Raw genomic sequence first — 21,135 nt, 5'->3', positions numbered from 1 at the left:
TGGATTATAATGGGTAACACACATGACAGGTTTCAATTTAAATCCTTATTCACTTCTCCATGTGTGCTGGACATCTGTTGCCTAGCTTGTACAGACAGGGAACTCTTGAACATAGAATCATAGAATGCTTTATGTTGGAAGGGTCCTTAAAGATCGTCTTGTTCCAACCCCCTGCCATAGGCAGGGACACCTCCCCATTGACCAGGTTGCTCAAAGTCCCATCCAGCCTGGCCTTGGAACACTTCCAGGGATGGGGCCTCCAATACTTCCCTGGGCAACCTGTTCCTTTGCCTCACCACCCTCACAGTAACGAATTTCTTCCTAATATCTAATCTAAATCTACCCTCTTTCACTTTAAAACTGTTACCACTCGTCCTGTCCCTACACTCCCTGATAAAAAGTCCCTCCCCACCTTGTCTGTAGACCTCCTTTGGGTACTGGAAAGCTGCTATAAGCTCTCCCTGGAGCTCCATCCAACCTGGCCTTGAACACTTCAGGGATGGGACATCCTCACCTTCCCTGGGCAACCTGTTCCAGTGCGTCACCACCCTCAGAGTGAAAAATTTCTTCCTAATATCTAATCTAAATCTACCCTCTTCCAGTTTGCAGCCATTACCCCTTGTCCTATCACAACATGCCCTTGTAAAAAGTCCCTTTCCAGCTTTCTTTTAGGCCCCCTTCAGGTACTGGAAGGCTGCTATAAGGTCTCCCTGGAGCCTTCTCTTCTCTAGACTGAACAACGCCAACTTTCTCAGCCTGTCTTCGTAGGAGAGGTGCTCCAGACCTCTTATCATCTTTGTGGCCCTCCTCTAGACCTGCTCCAACAGATACACATCCTTCTTGTGCTGAGGACTCTAAAGCTGGACACAGTACTCCAGGTGGAGTCTCACCAGAGTGGAGTAGAGAGGCAGAATCACCTTCCTTGACCCGCTGACCACGTTTCTTCTGATGCAGACCAGGATATGGTTGGCCCTCTGGGCTGAAAGCACGCATTACCAGCTCATGTTGAGCTTCTCATCAAGCAAGACTCCCAAGTCCTTCTCAGGGCTGCTTTCAAGCCATTCGCTGCCGAGCCTCTCAAGCCATTCTCTGCCCAACCTGTATTTGTGCCTGGGATTGCCATGACTCAGGTGCAAGACCTTGCACTTGGCCTGGTTGATCTTCATGAATTTGGTGTATGCCCACCTCTCAAGCCTGTCAAGGTCCCTCTGTGGTATCTCTCCCCTGCAGTGTGTCGACCACGCCACACAGCTTGGTGTTGTCAGCAAACTTGCTGAGGGTGGACTCAATCCCAATGTCCATTTCATCGACAAAGCTGTTGAACAGCACTGGTCCCAGTGCCAACCCCTGAGAATGCCACTCATCACTAGTTTCCACTTGGACATCGAGCTGTTGACCACAACTCTTTGAGTGTGATCATCCAGCCAATTCCTTATCCACCAAGTGGTCCATCCATCGAATCCGCCTCTCTCCAATTTAAAGACCAGGATGTAATGTGGGACAGTGTCAAATTCCCCTTATCTACCAGTGCTGTAGCACCATCGTAGAAGGCCATCAGATTTGTTAGGCATGACTTGCTTTTGGTGATGCCATGTTGGCTGTCACCGATCACCTCCTCATTTTCCATATGCCTTAGCATAGTTTCCAGGAGGATCTGCTCCATGATCTTGCAGGGCACAGAGGTGAGACTGACCGGCCTGTAGTTCCCCAGGTCTTTTTTCCCTTTTTAAAAGCGAGAGTTACATTTCCCGTTTTCCAGTCAGTGAGAACTTCACCAGACTGCCACAACTTTTCAAACGTAATGGAAAGTTGCTTAGCACCTTCATCCACCAGTTTCCTCAGGACCCAAGGATGTATTTCATTAGGTCCCATGAGAATGTGTACCATTAGGTTCCTTATATGGTTTCGTACTTGATTGTCACCTACAGTGGGTGATTCTTCATTCTGACAGTCCCTGCCTTTGCCTCCTGCGACTTGAGTGGTGTGGTTAGAGCCCTTGCTGGGGAATACTGGGTCAAAAAAGTCATTGAATACCTCAGTCTTCTCCATATCCTGAGTAATCAGATCTCATGTTTCCTTCTGGAGAGGGCCCACATTTTCTCTAGTCTTTCTTTTGTCGCTGACATACTCATAGAAGTTTTTCTTGCTGCCCTTGATGTCCCTGGCCAGATTTAATTCTATCTGGGCTTTAGGTTGCCTGATTGCTGGCTGCTTGGACAGTTTTTCTGTGTTCCTCCCAGGCTACCTGTCCTTGCTTCCACCCTCTGTAGGCCTCCTTTTTGCTTTTGAGTGTGTCCATGAGCTCCTTATTCATCCATGCAGGCCTCCTGGCCTTTTTGCCTAACTTCCTCTTTTTTGGGATGCATTGCTCCTTAGCTTGGTGGAGGAGATTCTTGAATATTAACCAGCTTCCTTGGGCCCCTCTCCCCTCCAGTGCTTTATCCCATGGAACCCTACCAACAGATCCCACAAGAGGCCAAAGCCTGCTCTCCTGAACTCCAGGGTGGTGAGCTTGCTGTGCACCCCCTTCACTGCCCTAAGGATCTTGAACTCTACCATGGTCACTGCAGCCAAGGCTGCCCTTGAGCTTGACATTCCCCACTAGTCCCTCCTTGTTGGTAAGGACAAGATCCAGCATAGCTCCTCTCCTCGTTGGCTCCTCTACCACTTGGAGAAGAAAGTTGTCATCCATGCATTCCTCCTGGGTTGCTTGTGCCCTGCTGTTTTGTCCATCCAACAGATATTGGGGTGGTTGAAGTCCACCATGAGCACCATGGGAGCCTGTGAACAGGAGGCAGCTCCTATTTGTCTATCGAGGGCCTCATCTACTCAGTGCTCCTGGTCAGGTGACATGTAGCAGACCCCCACTATAATGTCACTTGCCCCTGAGTTCCCTTTAATCCTGACCCATAAGCTCTCTTCTTTGAATTCAGAAGACTACTTTGGGCTCTCTGAGGACAGTAAGAGTTGCTTTTTTGAGAAACTCAGGGAACAGGCTCTGTGAATAGAGAACAATTCCTGTTTTATTTGGGATGCTGTTGCTCCTTCCTGTCTTCTGTGTTTCTGAGGCTCTAAGAATGAGGAGTGGGAAAGTAAAAGTGGAGGGGGTCCTACATGAAAAGCTTCTCTCTTAATGTTCTTTCTAAGCATTTTCATCTTTACACTGCAGTTCCTCCATAACTCTGTGTTTATCACCTGATGTAGCAGATTACCTATATGATGGGTCTTTGAGTTAAATTTTGTAAATCGGTACGTGTTACTCCTTAGGTACTCCTTTCCAGAACTCTGTGGGCAGCAAGTGAAAAAATCGCTGGTCTAGGGGCAAAGATGAGCCACTATTCTGAACGTGTTGCTCGTGGCACTTTCTCAGTTCACTTGTGTAAAGTTTTTTTTTCTCTGTTTTTATTATTTTTGATTGAGAAATGTGTTGTTTGCAACATTTTGTTTCACACATGTCAGAGAAAGCTTTATTTTAAAAGGAGACCTGTTTCATAGAGCTGAGCATATGGAAAAAGGACTAGGATGGAGATGTTGTCAACCATAGTGTGAGCTGTAAAACGAGGTAAATGCAGTTTTCAGTGTCCTGGAATCAAATCAACAGAATATTGCTGGTGCTGTGTGTATAATCTGAAAAAATCCTTAGTCAAATTTATGCTGTGCTGTGCAGGCTTTTTGCTGTTCCTGGTTTACTGGACTCTTTATATTTTCTTCACTGGAAGTTCATGCATTACAGCTCACTTTATGGTTTCATCTATTAATTTCTTTATTTTGGTTCTTTGATACACTTTACATATTACACATCTACAGCAAGTACAATCCTTGTTCATAATGCAGTACAAATATTAAGTTTTTTCCAGTGTCTGTGTGTAATATCAGAATAATCAGAATCATAGTCTGTTTGACAGTATCTTATCGGTTCTTTGCTGATCAGTCTGAATTGCAAGTACAATGATGTATTAAACTTGGCATCGTCTTTTTGCAAAGGCTTGTTAACAAATCGGAGGCTTGCATAAACTGAAGTTCTTTACTGTGGATTTTAGGATTCCTTGTTCTGACAAGCATTGCCTTTACTAACGCTTTTGTCAGTTTAATATTTTTGTATGTTTTTAGGTCATACAAGAAACCAAACTTAAGCAAATATACACAGCAGAAGAAAGATACGTTGTTAAAGTATCTGCTTATACAAACCTAATGCTCTCTACTAACACATCCCTGAGGGTGGCACAGTTTCTCAGTAGTTCAGTGGACACAGATGAAAGAGTACAGTTGGAAAACCAGCAACAGGTAGGAATTTATTTCTGTGTTGAATATGATGAGAACTACTACCCACTTTATCGTCTAGAAAGCATACTGTACTCGCATGTGTTAGTATGGTATGTTTGTAGTAAGAATGCTAGCTAGTGGTGTGTGTTCTCTTATTTCAGGACATCAATAACACATTAAAGTCATTGGATATGCGTTTGACTACATTGTTTGAGAGACAGAAACATCTGGAACGCAGAGACAACGAGCTCAGGCAACAGAAGAAGGAGCTTGTAGAGAGAGGAAACAGGAGGAGACAGTTGGAATCAAAAATTGGTGTGAAGTATGATAGGTAGGAAACAAACCATTATCTATGAAACAGAAACAATTTTAATAGCAAAGGTAATTTGCCTTCCTTTTACTGCAGTGTGCATTCACCCTTACAAAGTAACCAGTAGTTGAGCATCAGGTATGGGTGATAAGACAAAGAAGATATTGAGAAATGGAGATTAAGACAGTATTTGAGAAACCATGTAACAATGTTCCAAATGGTTTCCTGTAATAAAATCATAGGATTCCAGTGAGAGATCATAGCACTCATTTACTCAAATATTACTGTAGTCTTCTGTCTTGGTAGCACATATCTGGTTATACCATAATGTACATAAATGGTACTAAGTAAGCATGTCAGGGATTGAGTTGGACCCTGGTTGTCCACAGTATTTGTCTTAATGTATTTTCTGGTTTTGTGGGCCTCTGCAATTAGTTCTTCTATTACTGCGTTATCATAAGGGAGACCCTGGCAATGGTTCAAGAGGTGGTTCATTTCACTTTAGCTAACACTCTCAGAAGGCAGTGTAGATAAGATTGCTTCACTCACTCCGCTGCTGTAACACAGTACCAGCAGACCTTGCACCCTCAAATGCTCCTATGTGTTCTTATGCCATGCCACTTTTCATTTTCTGAAGTTGGTGCTGGTGCCAGAATACGATTCGAAGGCAGGAAGTGGACCCTTTACTTAAACAAATATTGATTAAATCCTCCTCTTTGAAAAAATAATTATACTTTTAATTTTGAATAGGGGTAAGAATCTGTCATGGTTTTGGCCGGATTGGCCAAGCAGAACAATAGATGGCCCTTCCCCCCCTCTCTTCTCAGAGAGGAGAGGAAGAGATAAGGAGATTTATGAGTTTAGAAAAAGAACTAAACTACTTTAATGAAAATAATAATAAATAAGAAAATAGTAAATAATAATAGAATAATAAAAATGAAAGAAAAAAAGTATACAATATATACAAAACCGTATCCAGCTCCCAGGATGACGATCACATCACCAGCAGACACAGGAAAGTCCCAGACTGGAGTCAATGACGGACAGGAGCTGAATTCCAGAACGGGAGTCAGGAATGCTCGGATCGGGATCAAAGGCAGACGAACAGACAGGGTCCTCCTCAGATGTTGGCCATTGAAGAAAAGACGAGTCAGAGCCCCCCTTGCCCCTTTGATCCCTCAGCTTTTACACTGAGCGTGGTGCAGATGGGATGGAATACCCTGTTGGTCAGTTTTGGGTCACCTGTCCCGTCCGCTCCTCCCTGCAGGTGGGACCCCTCTATGGTTCTCCATGTCCGACCCTCTAACGGGGCAAAACAGCGAAATTAGCTGACCTTGGTCATTATAGCAATAAGTGTAAGCAAGAGCCTCGCTGCATACTATTCCTTGGTATAATCAGGTCTTATCACTCTGAGAGTGAACAGTGTCTGAACAATATGCTGTTAATTTCAGACTTTAGTCAGTTAGAAGAGGCCCAGCTAAAAAGTAAAATTACAAATCAGAAAATTGGTTCTGTTTTACCTCAAACCAGGACAGAATCCTGATACAATTACAGACAAGGGTGTTACAAGTTTTCTTGTATAATCTGGATGCCTTTCTGTAGGGATAGAAATTCTTTAAATAATCCTTGCAGTGAATATAATTATTTTCAAATATTTGTGTTTCTAATTGATACGAATATCTGAATTAAGCTGGATATAATTTTGAAAGTAATATACAGTGACACAGTCACATAGGTTGGAAGGGACTTCATGTAGTCCGTAGTCCATCAGTGTTCTCAGAGCAAGGCCAACACCTGAATCCAGATGAGGTTTTCAGGACTGTATGCCACTACACCTTGAAAGTCTCCATGGATATTGCACGACCTGTTTGGGCATCCTATTCCACTACTTGACTGTCCTTATGGGGAAAAAGTTTCTGCTCACATCCAGTCTGGATCTTTCTTGTTTCAACTTGCGTCCACTGTCTGTCATCCTTCTACTGTGCACCTCTTACAAGAGCCTGGTTCCATCCTGTCAGTGGCCTGCTTGTAGGAAGGACAGTGGGAGTTGTTATTAGGTGCCCCAAAGCTGTCTCTTGTCTAGGGTGAACAAGCTGAGCACCCTCATGCTGTCCTTACAGGGCCTGTGCTGTAGCCCCTGGCCATCTTCGTTGCTCTCCAAGTTTGCTCCAGTTTGTTGACATTTGCGGCCGGGGCAAAACTGGGTGCAGTGCTGAACAGAAAAGTCACTCTCCTTCTGCAGGTGCTTCCATTCATACAGCTAAAGGATGCTGGGGAGCCTTGCTGCTGCCAGGGCACACTGCTGGCTTATGCTTATCTCATTGTCCCCCCGTACCTCAAGTCCTTTTCTACATAGCTCCCCAGACAGTCTGTCCGGAGCCTACATCCCTTCCAGACCCACATTCTTCACAGGGGCAGGACTCAGCATTTGTCCTTGCTGAATCTCATGAGCCTTCTGTCAACACCTACCTCCAGCCTCAGCAGACCCCTCTGAACGGCAGGCCTATTACTCCCCGCACTTTAATGTCACCTGTAGGCTCCTCCATGTCTTGCAGGGATGTTAAACAGGATGGGTCCTAGTTCTTAATCCTGTGGTACCCGACTTGATACTGGCCTCCAGGCAGAATACAACAGACAAACCATGACCCTCTGAGCCTGACCATCCAACCACCTTTTTTTTTTTTTTTTTTTTTTTTTTTTAATCTATCTAGTCTTTCATCCATCCAGACTGTAGTCCTCCAACTTGAGTACAACAATATTGTGGGAGGCAGCATTGAAGAACTTAGGATAATGGGTCTGTATCCAGCTTAATGCTCCCATGTGCAACCAGTAGTAAGGCTGAGCATGTCTTCCCAGTAGATACGTTCACACAGAGCACATCTAAACAGCATATATGTACGTATCTACACACAGCCAGCCACACAGCACAGGTGAACACACAGAGCAACTGGGCAAACACAGCACCAGTGGCCTCATCATGTTCCTACTCTGTCTGAGCAGGACGGGGCTCCCCTAGTGAGACTACTATGCATACATATGGGCAATGTGGATCCCATCAGCAGCTGGCTTTAGACAATCTGAGTCTGCACAGCAGCTGCCCCTGGATCTCAGTCTCCCCAGTTGCTGGTACCTGGACATGGAAAACCCTGAGGCTGCATCCCTTCTCCTGTTGCCTGTACAGGCTGCTTCACTCACCCATGCGCACACACTTGCAGAACTGGATGGGACTCCCTGGTTTCCCAGTAGCCCTCAGAGACAAAAAGGCATACAAATGTGCAGACATAGCCATGACTTACCTAGTCCCCCCCAATAGTGAGTACCACTGTAATCTTACCCTTAAATATATGCACATGTCAGCAGGTCTCATCCCTAGAGACAGCAGACCTCATAGTCTCTGGCAACCAGGCGGGACTCCCCTGGCCTTCCAATAGCTGTCTCCTCCTGTGGTTTCACCCTTAGTGACAAACACACCCCCTTGGCTCCCAGGCCGCTTCACCTACTTGCCAGCTAGTCTGGCTTGGTCTTCCTTAGGGATCAAACGCTCCCTTACATACCTGCACTTGTGCCAGGTGCTGGCACCGTGGACACAAAGGCCTCTGACCTGTGGGCCCACTCCAGTGTCTGTCGCTTAAGTCTGCTCACTCTGGTCTCTCCAGTTGCTAGCACCATAGACAAGCAAGACCTCTCCTCTGACTTGTGATCTCACTGCAGCTGCTAGCACTTAGACTCCCATACACACGCTTGAATGCTGATTAGAGAGTCACTCACTCGGGAGAAGAGTGAAAAATGGAATTGAATAAGAAAAGAGTGTGCCAACTAGGCATGGCTGGACAAGGGTATGGACCAGGCAGCTATTTACATGTAACTGTCCCTTTTATCCCTCTGTTTTCCCCCACTTGTTCTCCAAGTCGTCTAGATGCCTCCGTTTCCACACATTTGGTTTCTCCCCTGAATATCTAATAGTAAGTCCTGTGCAGTTGCAAAATGCTTTTCTGCTGCATCCCATAATATGCCCCCCTTCAGTCCAGTGTGTGCTGCAGTGTTGACTTAACTTGTTGGGTTTCACGCATGAACACTGGTGCTGAGGCTGTCCCTTCCTCTAAGTCCTTAATTTGGGTTCCCACCTGCTAGGGTGCTGTGCTTCTCTGGGCTTGTGGAGATGGACGTGGGCTGATGGCTCCTGTGATGGACCTGAGGGTAGCCAGAGTAGGGTGGTATTTGGGCTTCACCCACCTGCGATTGTCTTTCCTTTTGGGTGTGCAGGTCAGCTTTTATCAGATAACCTAATGGAAAGCCTTGGTAAAATTGAGGTAAATGGCAACCTCATGTTCTCCTGTCATCCAGTTGTTTTATATTTGGGTTCATGAGGTGTCATGTACCCTCGGTAAATTCTGCTGACTTCCTGATCACGTTCTCCCTTATGCCCCTAGAATAGGTTTCTGAGGAGACTTGCTCCACAGTTTTCCCAGGGATCAAAGTAAGAATGGTTCATTTGTAGTTTTCTGGATCATCCTTTTGGCCCGTTTGGCCATTTTGAAGATCCCCAAATGCTTTGCAGCTCACTAAACGCCATGATTATTTCATATGAAGTTCTTCATAATTATGTGGTTTTGAGCTTTAAAACGAGTGAAAAATGTGGTTTTCTGCAGTAAGTTGAGGACACAAGTTTTTTTATTGGTACATATAACAAGAATTAAGCAAACCTCCTGAACTCTTCTGTGTTGTATTGTTGCAAGGAACTAGCAGCAAAAGAAAAATGTCATCCCTAAATTGATATTTTTTTTTAATCCTGAAATTTACAGAAGTAAAGGAGTATGGTTACTGAGTGATGCCCTTAGTAGCCAAAATCAGAGTTTCTTTAATTATGATTTTTTTTGGTTTTTTAATTTCTTAGGTTTAAGGTGCATAAATTGGGAATACTTCTAATGTGTTTGGAATCTTTAGGTATACAAATTCTTATTCTTGATAGCTAACATCACCAAGATTAAGAATTTTTGTGGTTTTGTACAGTTTATTTTTGATCAGGATTAATCAAATATTGATTCCTCCCATAGTTTAAAACAGCTGGAACAAGATGCTGTCAACTTAGAGAAAGAATCTCAACAGGCAAATGTAAAGATCAAAGAAATAAATACCCAAAAAGCAAGACTTGTTACTGAATTAATGCATCTCATAAAGGTATGTATTTTTAACTTGATATGTGATCCACTGTTGTGAAAACTCCAATTCTTGGAGTACGTGTAGGAGGCATGCAACATTTGGATGTGTTACTGTAAATGTTTACGAGCTAACTTGCTTCAAGATAAACATCTTTTGAAGCTTTTGTGAACTTGAACTTGTTCATCTGTTGTTGATTCAACTTGTAGATCATTTGCTTGCATTGATTTAGACTCTGAGTGACTGCAGTCTTACAATCCATGGTCTGATTCAGTAAATGCAGGAACGAAATAGGAATTAACTGTGTAACCATTTCAGCCTATATATTTTCAGAATACAGAATAGTTCTCTGAATTGTTCCTTCCACCCTATTTCATGATCTCCTTTTCTTATCTTTTTTGAAAAAAGAGTAGTCATTAGTAATGTGAAAAATTGACCTAAAACTGTAAGGATCCATAATTATGGAAGAGGGCTAGGATGGGAAAAGTACTCAAGTCTCAGGCTTCAATGTTGCGAGGTTTTCTTTAACTTAAAAAAGATGAAAACAGTCTGGACTTAACTGTTGCTTTAGCTTAGCCTGTAAGCCCTAATAATGGGAGCTGCCATTCACAAGGTGAATTTTCTTAGTATTTTTTTAATAACTGAAGAGCAATAAACAGTTACTTTTAGTTCCAAGGCAATCTGCTTGTGCTTTTGCACTCAGCAATAAATGGTGCCATTCTTGCAGCCACTTTGAGCTTTGCCATGCCTTAGTAATGTTGAAATGTGTTCTTGCTTACCCCTGAAAAGAGTTGAGTATTGCCTTTGAACTGAGTCAGTACAGTTTAGTTGCCGGTATTTATGTAACAAGTATAATTAAAATAATATATAATATATAAATATAATAAATAAAGAAAAATATTCCAAATGGGTGGGCTGTTTCTGTTTGTTGATAGGCATGGACTGCAGCAATTGGATTGTTTCAGAGATCACCTTTGGGTCTGCTAGACAAAGCAATTTTGGAAACATCTAAGAATGGCAGAAGACATCTGCCATGTTAAAAGCATTGCTTAGGGTGTAGATTACAGAACTTGCAGAACTTGTGCAGGTAATAACAGTACTGAAAAGAAGCTCTTTTTAAAACTTGTGCAAATGCTCTGTGTTTAAAACAGGAATTTCTAAAATATGCTTTTTATTTTTGTATTTGATGCCCATTTCCCAGTACGTAAACTGTCCAACTGTGTTGCTGTTGGAAAGTGCAGCTGAAGTTGTTTACTGGCTGCTATATGACCTGCCTGAAGGAGTGTCTTAATGTCTTTTTCACCCAGTATGGGAAAAAGGATATGACACATACTGTGTATTTCTCAGTATATCAGGGGCCTAGGGGAGGATGGACAGTATTTGCCTGAAATAGTTATTGATTACAAAGGGGATTTATTTCAGTTGTGTATCAGCTTAATTTCACACTTTGTGTGCTGTAGGAAAAATACGTGAGTACATACAGAAGAGAAGAAAATGGTCTGATACAAGAAAGGTGTTTCATTATGTGTTTTATCAGTATTGTTGAAATCCATACATTTCTGGTCATCCCTAAACCAGACTTCATGAATGCTTCCAAGTTTATGGGAACCCTTGTACTTCAATAGGTTTTGTGGTTATACTAGCTGTAGGCTATTAAAGTCATAAAAACTTAGGTAGTGGTATGTTTCAGGCATACTCCTGCCACAGAAGGAATTTTAAAACATATGTGGGATTTTTCTGTGTTTGCATGGTGCCAATGTGATCTACTTTTTTAAGAGTTCTGGGGCTTTTGTGGAGCAGTCAACTAGAGCGATAGGCTGCACGTACATTTATACAAATACACCAGGCAGAGTGTATGTGGCACGTACCTTATACACATCAATACTTTACAACCAGTTGACAGAGACAGCCTTGTTCCACTGTTTCAGATTCTGGCACTGCTTTTGCATGTAGTTCTCTTTGTGCTGTTGGTTTATAATAATCTTAAATTTTTCTATTTTTCATCTCCTTTTGTTATGACTTTTTTTTTTGGTTTACTTCTCTGATAACTGTTTTTAAACTGTTTAGGTGGATTGGAAACGAATAAGCGTGTTCTTATGTCTAAGTTCACACTGTAGAAACTTTGTGTTGAAATGACAAATAGTAAAGATCTCAGACCTTAGCTCACTATTGTGGTCATAAGGTGACACTCTCAAAACTTCATCCTGCAGCTCCCCTAGGTGTACAGTTGGAGCCTTGTCCTCCCTTTCATTAAGAGAGAGGATTCCTTCGATTTATATGCCAATTGTTAAAAAAAAATAATGGTAAACTGATGTCTCAATGCCCCATAATTTGAGGTTTGAAGCTACCCTTCACACTATCAAGAATATATTGCTGATTTTGAAGCCTCTAGACCGCTCCTGAGGATGACTCATTTAAAGAAGCAACCATTTTAATGTCAAAGTTGTCAAACCAGGTTCTAAGGGTCACTAAAGATTGTTATGAAACTCCCAAAACAGAGTCTCCTTCTATTGTCATATGCTGTTCTAGTTAAGACACAGGACACTAGAGTCACTGTCCATCCAGTCAGTCATCTTGCATTGTCAGTGAGAGAGGTTTATATCTTATGTGTTTGGTTTTTGACCTTTTTCCCTCTGTGTGTGTGACTTATGAAGTCCACCAAAACCCACCTGTTGGATTCTGTCATTTTTGTCACTTTTCACGTGTGAGTATATGGCATAGGGACAGAGAATGTGCTTTTTTGGTGTAAAATTATTTGGTTGCAAGTGATATGTATATGCTTAGAGATTAAAAGCACATAGGGACTATACATCTTGAAGAGCTTGGGTCACCAATAAGTCAGCTTTCTTTTTCATTGAATTTGATAGACAGCGGTGTTGAGGAGCTGAACACAGTGTGAGATTGTATGCTATGACTGAAAAATGGATAGTTTCTAAAGCCTGAGAGTGATTATATCAGTTTTGAGTCTTTTGTGGAAAAAAAATGACATTTTCTGTTTTCCTGTGTAGAATTGTATATCGCTGAACATCCTCAAAGCAGGTTTGGTTCTTCAGAGCACTACAGTGGCGGCAGAGAAGAGCAGACTGGAATCAGAGTATAAAGCAGCAAGTGTACAGCTAAGAGCTGCAGAGGTAACCATTTCTATGAATACTGGGATATCTACTATGAATACATCTTCTGTGGAAGCCTTTAGTATGTAGAAAAGGATGCTTCTGTGTCTTTGTTTAGAAATGGGTGTTAGTATTGCTAAATATTTCGCCTTAATTTCTGTAGTTTGACTTCAGCCTCTTCATTTTAGCTGAATAGGAGCTTTGGCCTCCTCCATTAAGACAGTTAAGCTTCTGTGAAAATATGCTGAACAATCATCATGTCCCATATCTTTTTATTATAATGCATGTGTGTGTAAAAAGGCTAGCTGTTATTTGGAAGTACTCTTTTTCTTCTGAGTCTGCCATAAACAAGTAACCCCAACCCATACGAGAGATGGAAGTTCAAGATGAATCAGAAAGTACTGTATCAGAGTAGAGCAGAGCTGTTTTACCTTTCTTTCATGGTTTATTTTCTCATAATGGTAATTTAATGCCAGAAAGGAAGATGAACAGTCCTTCTGTTGATCACATTAGGAAGCTATGCTGTGTTCAGGTAAAAAGACAGTCTCTGAGGAAAGAGTTTGTCTCTTAGAAAAGAGACAAGTACTCTTTTTCTAAGAACAAATGATGCTGCGATCTCTTACGGATTGGTGCGTAGAGGTCAATTTTTGTATTTGTGTCGTAGTTATATCTTTCAATGCACTGGGGAAAAATCTGTCAGAGTACAGGATGCTAAGTTTTTTTTCTTATCTTACAAGAGTCAGGTTAACTATACCTGCTGCTAATTCAATTTGATCCACAAAAAAAAATTGCTGTTAAATTAGAAAGTAGTTTGAAAGGTAAGTGATAGTTATTTTGGGTGGATATGCACTTCCAAAAAGAATGACCTTGACATATATTTAGAAAACGACTTGAGGTTATAGGTGTCATCACTTGCAGAAAACTTAAGAGGAGGAGAACTTCCGAAAAGGAGCAAAAAGTAACTTGAAAATAGAGACAAGTCCAGCATGTTACTTGGAAAATCACTGCTGTATCAGTTCTCTCACGTGATGCAGCTGTTACTCAGATTTTATCAAAATCCAATGCACATCGCATCATTGCTGGAGTTTAGTAAGGAGTAAGAATGTATGAAAGCCGTGAACCTCATGGTGAGTAGTGTGTATCATTACTGAGAAGTTTATTTAATGTTTCTAGTTCTCTCTGTCCTCATCTTCCTCATTGTTTAGGGAGTGGTTTGGGCTGTTCTATAGTAGATATCTGGCCAGATCAGTAGACAGGACTTGTAACTTTCTGTTAATTCTTGGTTAAACAAGAATTGCCTCCTCCTGTTATGAAGAGGTGTTTGAGTCAGCTTAGGTCACATTAGTCATTGTTACCGAGTTAAGTTCAACCACACAAGTAGAGGAAATCATATAAAAGCTTATATTTTGCCTAGTTTGTTCTTGGAACATTAAAACAGGAAAAAAAACCCCTAAAATCAGTAATCCCAGTTATTATAATTTCTAGAAGTTTAATTGCTCTGGAGGAAAAGTCTTCTGGGTATTCAAGTGCATCTTAAATTTTCACGTACATGGATGTCCAAAGCCACACTTCCCATATACTGTATGTTGAGTCTTTGAATTACGTCTTCAGTCCTTTTTGGTTTTTTTAAGAAGTTCTCTTTGCCCTGTGAATGATATATGTTTAACACTCTGTGATTTATTTCTTGTTTTCTGCTTTAAGAGATTCACTTTCATGGGGAAAACTCAGCTTCATCTCAAATTAAGCGTTATTTGAAATAGTATGTTTAAATTGACCCTTCCCTCCAACTCTTAGTGGCTTTGGCTGTGATAAATTTTTTTCTACAGCAGTACTCTGCTACGGTAGTCTTGCTCCCAAGCTGCCCATGAGGATGCCACCACAACACTTCAAGGAAGTCTTGCACACAGTGGCTGCATGTTTTTATAAAATAAATAAACCTGAAAAAAGGAGGAAGCCAAACACAAATACAAAGAAGTACAAAAGCTGTGTAGTCAACTAAATTGGAGCCTAAACGTTACAATTATGGGACCATTAGTTTTCTATCTAATCATCAGACGTTTTTGTAGGTCGTGTGCTGGTCCTGATACATTCATTGAAATTGGATTCATTGGAAATGGTGGGTATCAGCCAAAGAAGCTGCAAAACTTTGTTAATACTTAGTGCTTACTCATGGTGTTTATCTCCCAAGCAATCTTGAGTCTTTATCATACCTAAGTAAAGATCTGATTAAGCTTTGAAGCAAACACAAACCCCATTTAGTACATCTAAGAGAAGATTGCATGTGTTCCTTTTGTGAGGTCTTCGCACTTGGATACTGTGGAGAGAGCAGCATGTTTGTTGCTTTATAGTGTGTTTTTTTTAACTGCTTAGGTGGAAAGGCCAAAGAAGTACATCTTTTCCAACAAGTCAAGTTAGCAACCACAGATTTCTGGGACTTGTATTTTGTCATTGAAGTTCAAGTGGGAACCTTAGTGTTATTTTAACAACTCCTTGTATTTAATTTGTTTCATGAGCCTAAGAAGCAAATCTGTGTTTGTGACCCATACTGAACATTAGGGAGGATTGTTAGCCCCATCTGCTCATTAGATAATGGCACAGTTGCCTGCATGTTTATGATGGTTGCTTGAAAGAGTCTTGCTAAATGTCTTGGTTTGATAGCTTGTTAATTTTCAGGTTCATTTGGTGTAAACTTGTTTAAATAATTGGTATTAATACTCAGCATGTACATTGCAGCATTTGGTCCTTAAGCCAAGTTTTAAGAAAATGCAGATTCTGTTTTTCTATGTATAAATTTCCAAACTTCAGATAATTAAATGCTTTCACTGAGCATGCATTCAAATACCAATTCATGAGGAAACATTGGCTTCTGGTAGCTGTATTTTCTTTAACCAGCTTCTTATTTTGCACAAGACCAGTTGTAGTACCGATGAGCACAACAGAATACAAATTGCTTGTGCATGCGAAATATTATTGGTTTCTGCTGTTTCGTAGGTGCCTTTCAGGAAGCTTTAATCACAGCCCTACACTAGTACAGAACTTTCCTGAAGTACTCAGATAAAGCTGTTTCCAAGTTGGTTCTTATACTGTTGGCTGAAACAAATGTAAAGCTCTGTCTAGGCTATGATTTTTCATGGTAGCATCCCTGATCAAAATGGTAATTCATTCTACTTAGAGTTACTTTTTTATCTAGATGGGTTTTATTGAGACACCTTCAGGAAATCGACGCGATCCTTAACGTTGCCATGCACTTTTGAATATATGAGGGAGAAGGAATTGGAACTTGTGTATTTTCTTATTTATTTATATTTATCTAATGTTTTTTAGCATGTGGCCATGACAATCAACTGGCAAAGCTGAATGAAAATTGAGACTGACCTTGTTGCTGAACTGTCAGTGCACTTATTCTGGCACGTTCCTCATAGCCACATCTAATGTCTGTTTCTTCCCTCTATTGCTGAGGTTTTCCTCTGCCCAAACATGTATTTTCCTTTTCACACCTTGAAGAATTTTACTTGCTTGGGTCGGACATATTTGATGTTGAATCTATTTCAGATTTTCAGTGCATAGAGATCAACTTGAAATCTTGTTTCATGCAGCTCTGCAGCATTTCACGTGGGAGCTTTATGTAAAATTGAGAGCTGATATTCCCCACTTCTGATGATTCAGAATTGACTTTGACTCTGGAAATGGTCAAACACATCAGTATAGAACTGATGTTTCTTTTATTAAAAAAAAAGTATGGATGTGTTGTCTTGACCAGATCTTTTGTTATCATGAAGTCAAATACATTTCCGATGAAGCCCGTTAACTTTCAGATTTCTGGGATCCAAAATATTGTCCAGTTTTAATTTACAACTTTCTAAAATGTTCCTGAAAAAATTGTTTATTGAATGTATTACAGCACATATGCAGATATGTAATGGAATGTAGGTGTTGTGGTGTACAGTTTAATTTGTGCTAATTCAGAATGATGTAAGATCTTGGCTGTAACCAAAAGGAGGGCCATCCTCCATTTATTGCTGTTTTGTCTGTATAGCTCTAATGCCAGTCCTTCTTTTCTTGCCTCCATGTGATGTTTCCTTTCTTCTCTACTATAGAATTTATGAAGTGATGGTGGTGGTGAATTAAAAAAAGCCTTTTCTTTCTTTTTTTTACCTTTTGAAAAACATCAATACAATGTAGAGAAATATCTTTATGGTGTGCTTGTGAAGATTGTGAAATGCTTACCTCTAATGCAAAATCTATTTCTTAGTGCTAGGTGGAGGGAAGGAAAAACAGGATTTGTGAGTTGATACGTGCTGTAGAGAACAGTAGCCCTAATTCTTGAGTGAGTGTGAGAACTCCATTGATGATCACTCTTGATCATAGAATCATAGAATGTGTTGGGTTGGAAGGGACCTTTAAAGGTCATCTAGTCCAACCCCCTGCAGTAAGCAGGGACGTCTTCAACTAGATCAGGTTGCTCAGAGCCTCATCAAGCCTGGCCTTGAATGTCTTCAGGGATGGGGCCTCCACCACCTCTCTGGGCAACCTGTTCCAGTGTCTCACCACCCTCGTTATACAGAGCTTCTTCCTAATGTCTAATCTAAACCTACCCTGCTCTAGTTTACAGCCATTGCCCCTCATCCTATCGCTGCGTGCCCTTGCAAACAGCCCCTCCCCATCCTTCCTGTAGGCCCCCTTCAGGTACTGGAAGGCCGCTATAAGGTCTCCCGGGAGCCTTCTCTTCTCCAGGCTGAACAACCCCAGCTCTCTCAGCCTGTCTTCATAGGAGAGATGCTCCAGCCCTCAGATTGTCTTTGTGGCACTCATATCTGTTACTACTGCTTCTGTTGTATTTAGTAAATAAAGATTAATTAAATTACCAGAAAGTTATGTGAATTGCTATTAGTGTCTGTGTCCTGTATTCTAAGAATGTGGAATAAACATTTATCTTAATTGTATAATCTACAAACAAACACTTCAAAATTTTTTTGCCACTGGAGGGCTCTCGTATTTAACTGAAATACACAGCAATAAAAACTGGGAAAATAAAGCTCTCCGAAGTGTAGGAATGTAACTAAACTTTCGAAACAGTCAGAAGGAAGTTCTGAAGCAAAATATTGTGCATATGGATTTTGAGTCAGAATTTTGTGCCTCTGAAAAAAGTGAAAACAGTGTATTCCCATGGTGTAACGTCTGTTAAAGAGATGGATTGCATGTGTAATCACATGAGTAATTATATAGTAAAATAATTTGGATTAAAAGCTCGAGTATCTTGGCATGTACCCCTTTTCACTGCGGAGCAGTCATTGGCAGCTCCCAGCTGTCTGCAGTTGGGTGCTCACCTGATGGGAGACAGCAGCAAGCAGTTACTCCCCAGCACTGCCAGCTTGGCATTTGGAAGCATGTATAGAGATAAGTGAGTGAGATTCCTGGGGGCAGAGGGGAAACGATACTTAAGGCTCTCCCAAGTTTTTTGCCTGAATACCGCTTATTTGAGATGATCTTTAGCTTAGTGTTTTATGAAGGTACTGCTGTCATGGTAACATTGCATTGTAAAAGTGATAGGGCTGGGTTGGCCACTTACCTGTAGTAAGTTCCAAAGAGTTTAGCCGTGAGACTGCTGTTCAAAACCGGAAACCGTACCTGCTTTTCACTTATTTTTCAGCACTAGTTTAAGAATCATGTGTGTTCCTGTTTTGTATTTTGCTGGCTACGTTGCAGAGGTAGAATGTGAAACAGCAAAGGAAGTACTTCTAATTGTGTAATTATGGTGTTTACTCTGTAAAATTTCAGCTAAAGTACCATTCAGTGTACATCATGTCCACCATGGTCTTCCAAGCAGGTGAATAGAGTTAAATGGGAGTGAATGAAAAATAATGCTCACAGCAGTTGTGTTTTGGCTTATAGGGAATTTCCTGTAAAATAGTCTATTTTGAGGCACATAGTGAATCTCCATGTACGCTTCTCTAGTTGAGAGAAAATAAATTTAGCGATATTACAAGAACATGCTTTTGATCAATTTACCTTGGCATCTGTTGACTTGGAGCAGAGAGGCAGAATGAGTTCTGTGTGTTGAAACAAAGATTTTCAGTCTTAAAGCAGTCTGATTTCACCTACGTTCTCTGATTTGGATGTTGGTTTTTGCCAGTGTGCTGATGTCACCTCTGCAAATTTATAATAAAGTTAAATATCTTCTTTAACAGCAACGATTTCGTGAGCTGGATGAAAGGAAGCGAGTTCTTACAGAGAACTGCAAGGAATTGCTGAAAAAAGCTCGACAGGTCTGCAGGCTGAGTCCGGATCAACATCTTCCAAAAGAATTTCAAACTGTACGTGCAAAAACAAATCTCCACATGTCTCTTAAATTTTGGATGATGTACACACCATTCTAACTTCTCCAGCAAAGAGTACTATGTGTTTTATATTAGATGGCTACCAGTAAGGATCATGTGTACTTCTGTTAGTGTTAACTTGTATATTGTCGCTTACCCTTTTAAAGCACCTTTAAATAGTGCTGCGATATCCTCTGACAATCACTTTGTTCTGTGCACAGGGGAGAGGAAATACAATCTGAAATTTCAATTCAAATCCATAGTCTTGTGTTCATAGAAATAATTAGAGACCATGTTTTTCTAGCTTCTTGCTCTAATGGAGCAACACAAAAGAACTGAAATCTGTGCCCGCCTACTTACCTGGAGGTCTTGCCAGCCTCTAGAAGTATTTGCATGGCTTAACTAGCGTAGCCCCTGGCTCATACCAAGTCTGTGAGCATCTGTACCTGCACAAGGTAGGCAACTAAGGAGCAATTAATTGTGTATCTTTGTTATGTAGCACTTCTAGCCTTCTTTCTCTGTCCAGAATAGTTTGTGAGTGAATCTGGCTGTTAAATTTTGAATATGTGACATCCTGATTAAAAGTAATAGAATGTTTTATGGCTTATTCAATTTCTTTTTAGCAAACTTGAGTCCATTAACATAGCTGTGTAACACATGCATCCTTTCTCTTGTAGGCTTTTCAGGCTCTTCCGACCACGTTGGAGGAAATCGATGCTTTTCTGAATGAAGAGAAAACCAGGGCCTCCTGTTTCACAGGCCTGAATGCTTCGGTATGTTCACTGCCTTCCCTCCTCCCTCTCTTCCTCCCCCTCCACCCGTATTGTACTTGCTTCCCACTCTGTGCTAGATCTCTTAGTATAATAAGCTAGACAGCAGGAACAATGTGCTGTAAATGCCAGATTCTGCATCTATTAGAATTTTAAGTAGGTTCTTCCAAAAGAACAGTGTGTTCTATGCCTTTTAAACAAAAAAAAAAAGTTGCAATAACCTGAAATAAGCAACGCTTTAGAGTTTCTTTGTTTTAAAGCTAGAAATGTATCTTGTTCAGTGTGCAATGCAATAATTTACAGAATTATGTTTGAACAGAATCAGTGCAGTGTGGTATTTTTACAGTCAAGGTCAGAATTGGCAAACATCTTGTTGACTGCTTTTTTTTTTTTATTCTGGCAGGTTGTTGAAGAATACAATAAGCAGACACAAGAAATACAGCAGTTGACAGAGTATCTAGAGGAAAAGAAAAATGAATTGGAAAACTATAAGCAAAACATTTCACAGGTAATAGCTGAAAATATCACTTCTGTATCAGTATGTTCTTATTGGAATAGAATGTATGTACAGAAATAAAGGGTAACATTCCAAGTTGTTTTGAGGGTAAACTGAGATGTTAGCTTCTGTAATTATGGTATTTTTGAACTTAAATGCTATCTAACAGAAAATTCAGTTACTAAAAATGGTTTTACATGGATATGTCTACTTCTAGGTCAAAGAAAGGTGGCTAAACCCCTTGAAAAAGCTGATTGAGCAAATTAACGAGAAGTTCAGTAACTTTTTTAGTTCTATGGAGTGTGTTGGTGAAGTTGATCTTCATGTGGAAAATGAGGTATGATTTAATTTTCATGTGGAAGAATAACATTCATATTTTCACGCATCATCTTTTGCTTATATATTGCTAGAGAAAAAATAACAAGTTGTCATTTGGATGGTAGGAAAGACATTACTTTTAAAAAAATAAAGAACTGTTACTGATAAACACACTTTTTTGTGCTAGAACGGACTTATCTGTCTGATTAAAGGAAAATGAGTCTTTGTCCACATGCTTAGGACTTCAACTCCCTGACTTTTGGAAACTTTTTGCAACTTACAGGGCTCAGTTAGAAGTATTGTATTTACTTTAGCTGTAACTCAGATTTATTAAGTTAGTGATTTAACTCTACATTTTTAGCTAATTTGTGCTAGTCTATTATCATTTAGTGAC

The 21,135-nt window shown here is 40.7% G+C and overlaps 1 protein-coding gene across 1 annotated transcript in view; it reads left to right on the top strand.

The window, feature by feature from the left end:
- Positions 1 to 21,135, top strand: part of SMC5 (structural maintenance of chromosomes 5) — a 55,733-nt gene that overhangs the window by 26,883 nt on the left and 7,715 nt on the right. Inside the window, exons 14-21 of the mRNA XM_054184916.1 lie at positions 4,111 to 4,284; positions 4,425 to 4,594; positions 9,628 to 9,751; positions 12,739 to 12,861; positions 19,029 to 19,154; positions 19,835 to 19,930; positions 20,331 to 20,435; positions 20,641 to 20,760. Coding sequence (XP_054040891.1) covers positions 4,111 to 4,284; positions 4,425 to 4,594; positions 9,628 to 9,751; positions 12,739 to 12,861; positions 19,029 to 19,154; positions 19,835 to 19,930; positions 20,331 to 20,435; positions 20,641 to 20,760 — 1,038 coding nt within the window. The remainder of the gene's footprint in view (positions 1 to 4,110; positions 4,285 to 4,424; positions 4,595 to 9,627; positions 9,752 to 12,738; positions 12,862 to 19,028; positions 19,155 to 19,834; positions 19,931 to 20,330; positions 20,436 to 20,640; positions 20,761 to 21,135) is intronic.

The sequence above is a fragment of the Rissa tridactyla genome, chromosome Z (genome assembly GCF_028500815.1).
Source record: "Rissa tridactyla isolate bRisTri1 chromosome Z, bRisTri1.patW.cur.20221130, whole genome shotgun sequence".
NCBI lineage: Eukaryota > Metazoa > Chordata > Aves > Charadriiformes > Laridae > Rissa > Rissa tridactyla.
This window is presented reverse-complemented; position numbering and strand designations above follow the sequence as displayed.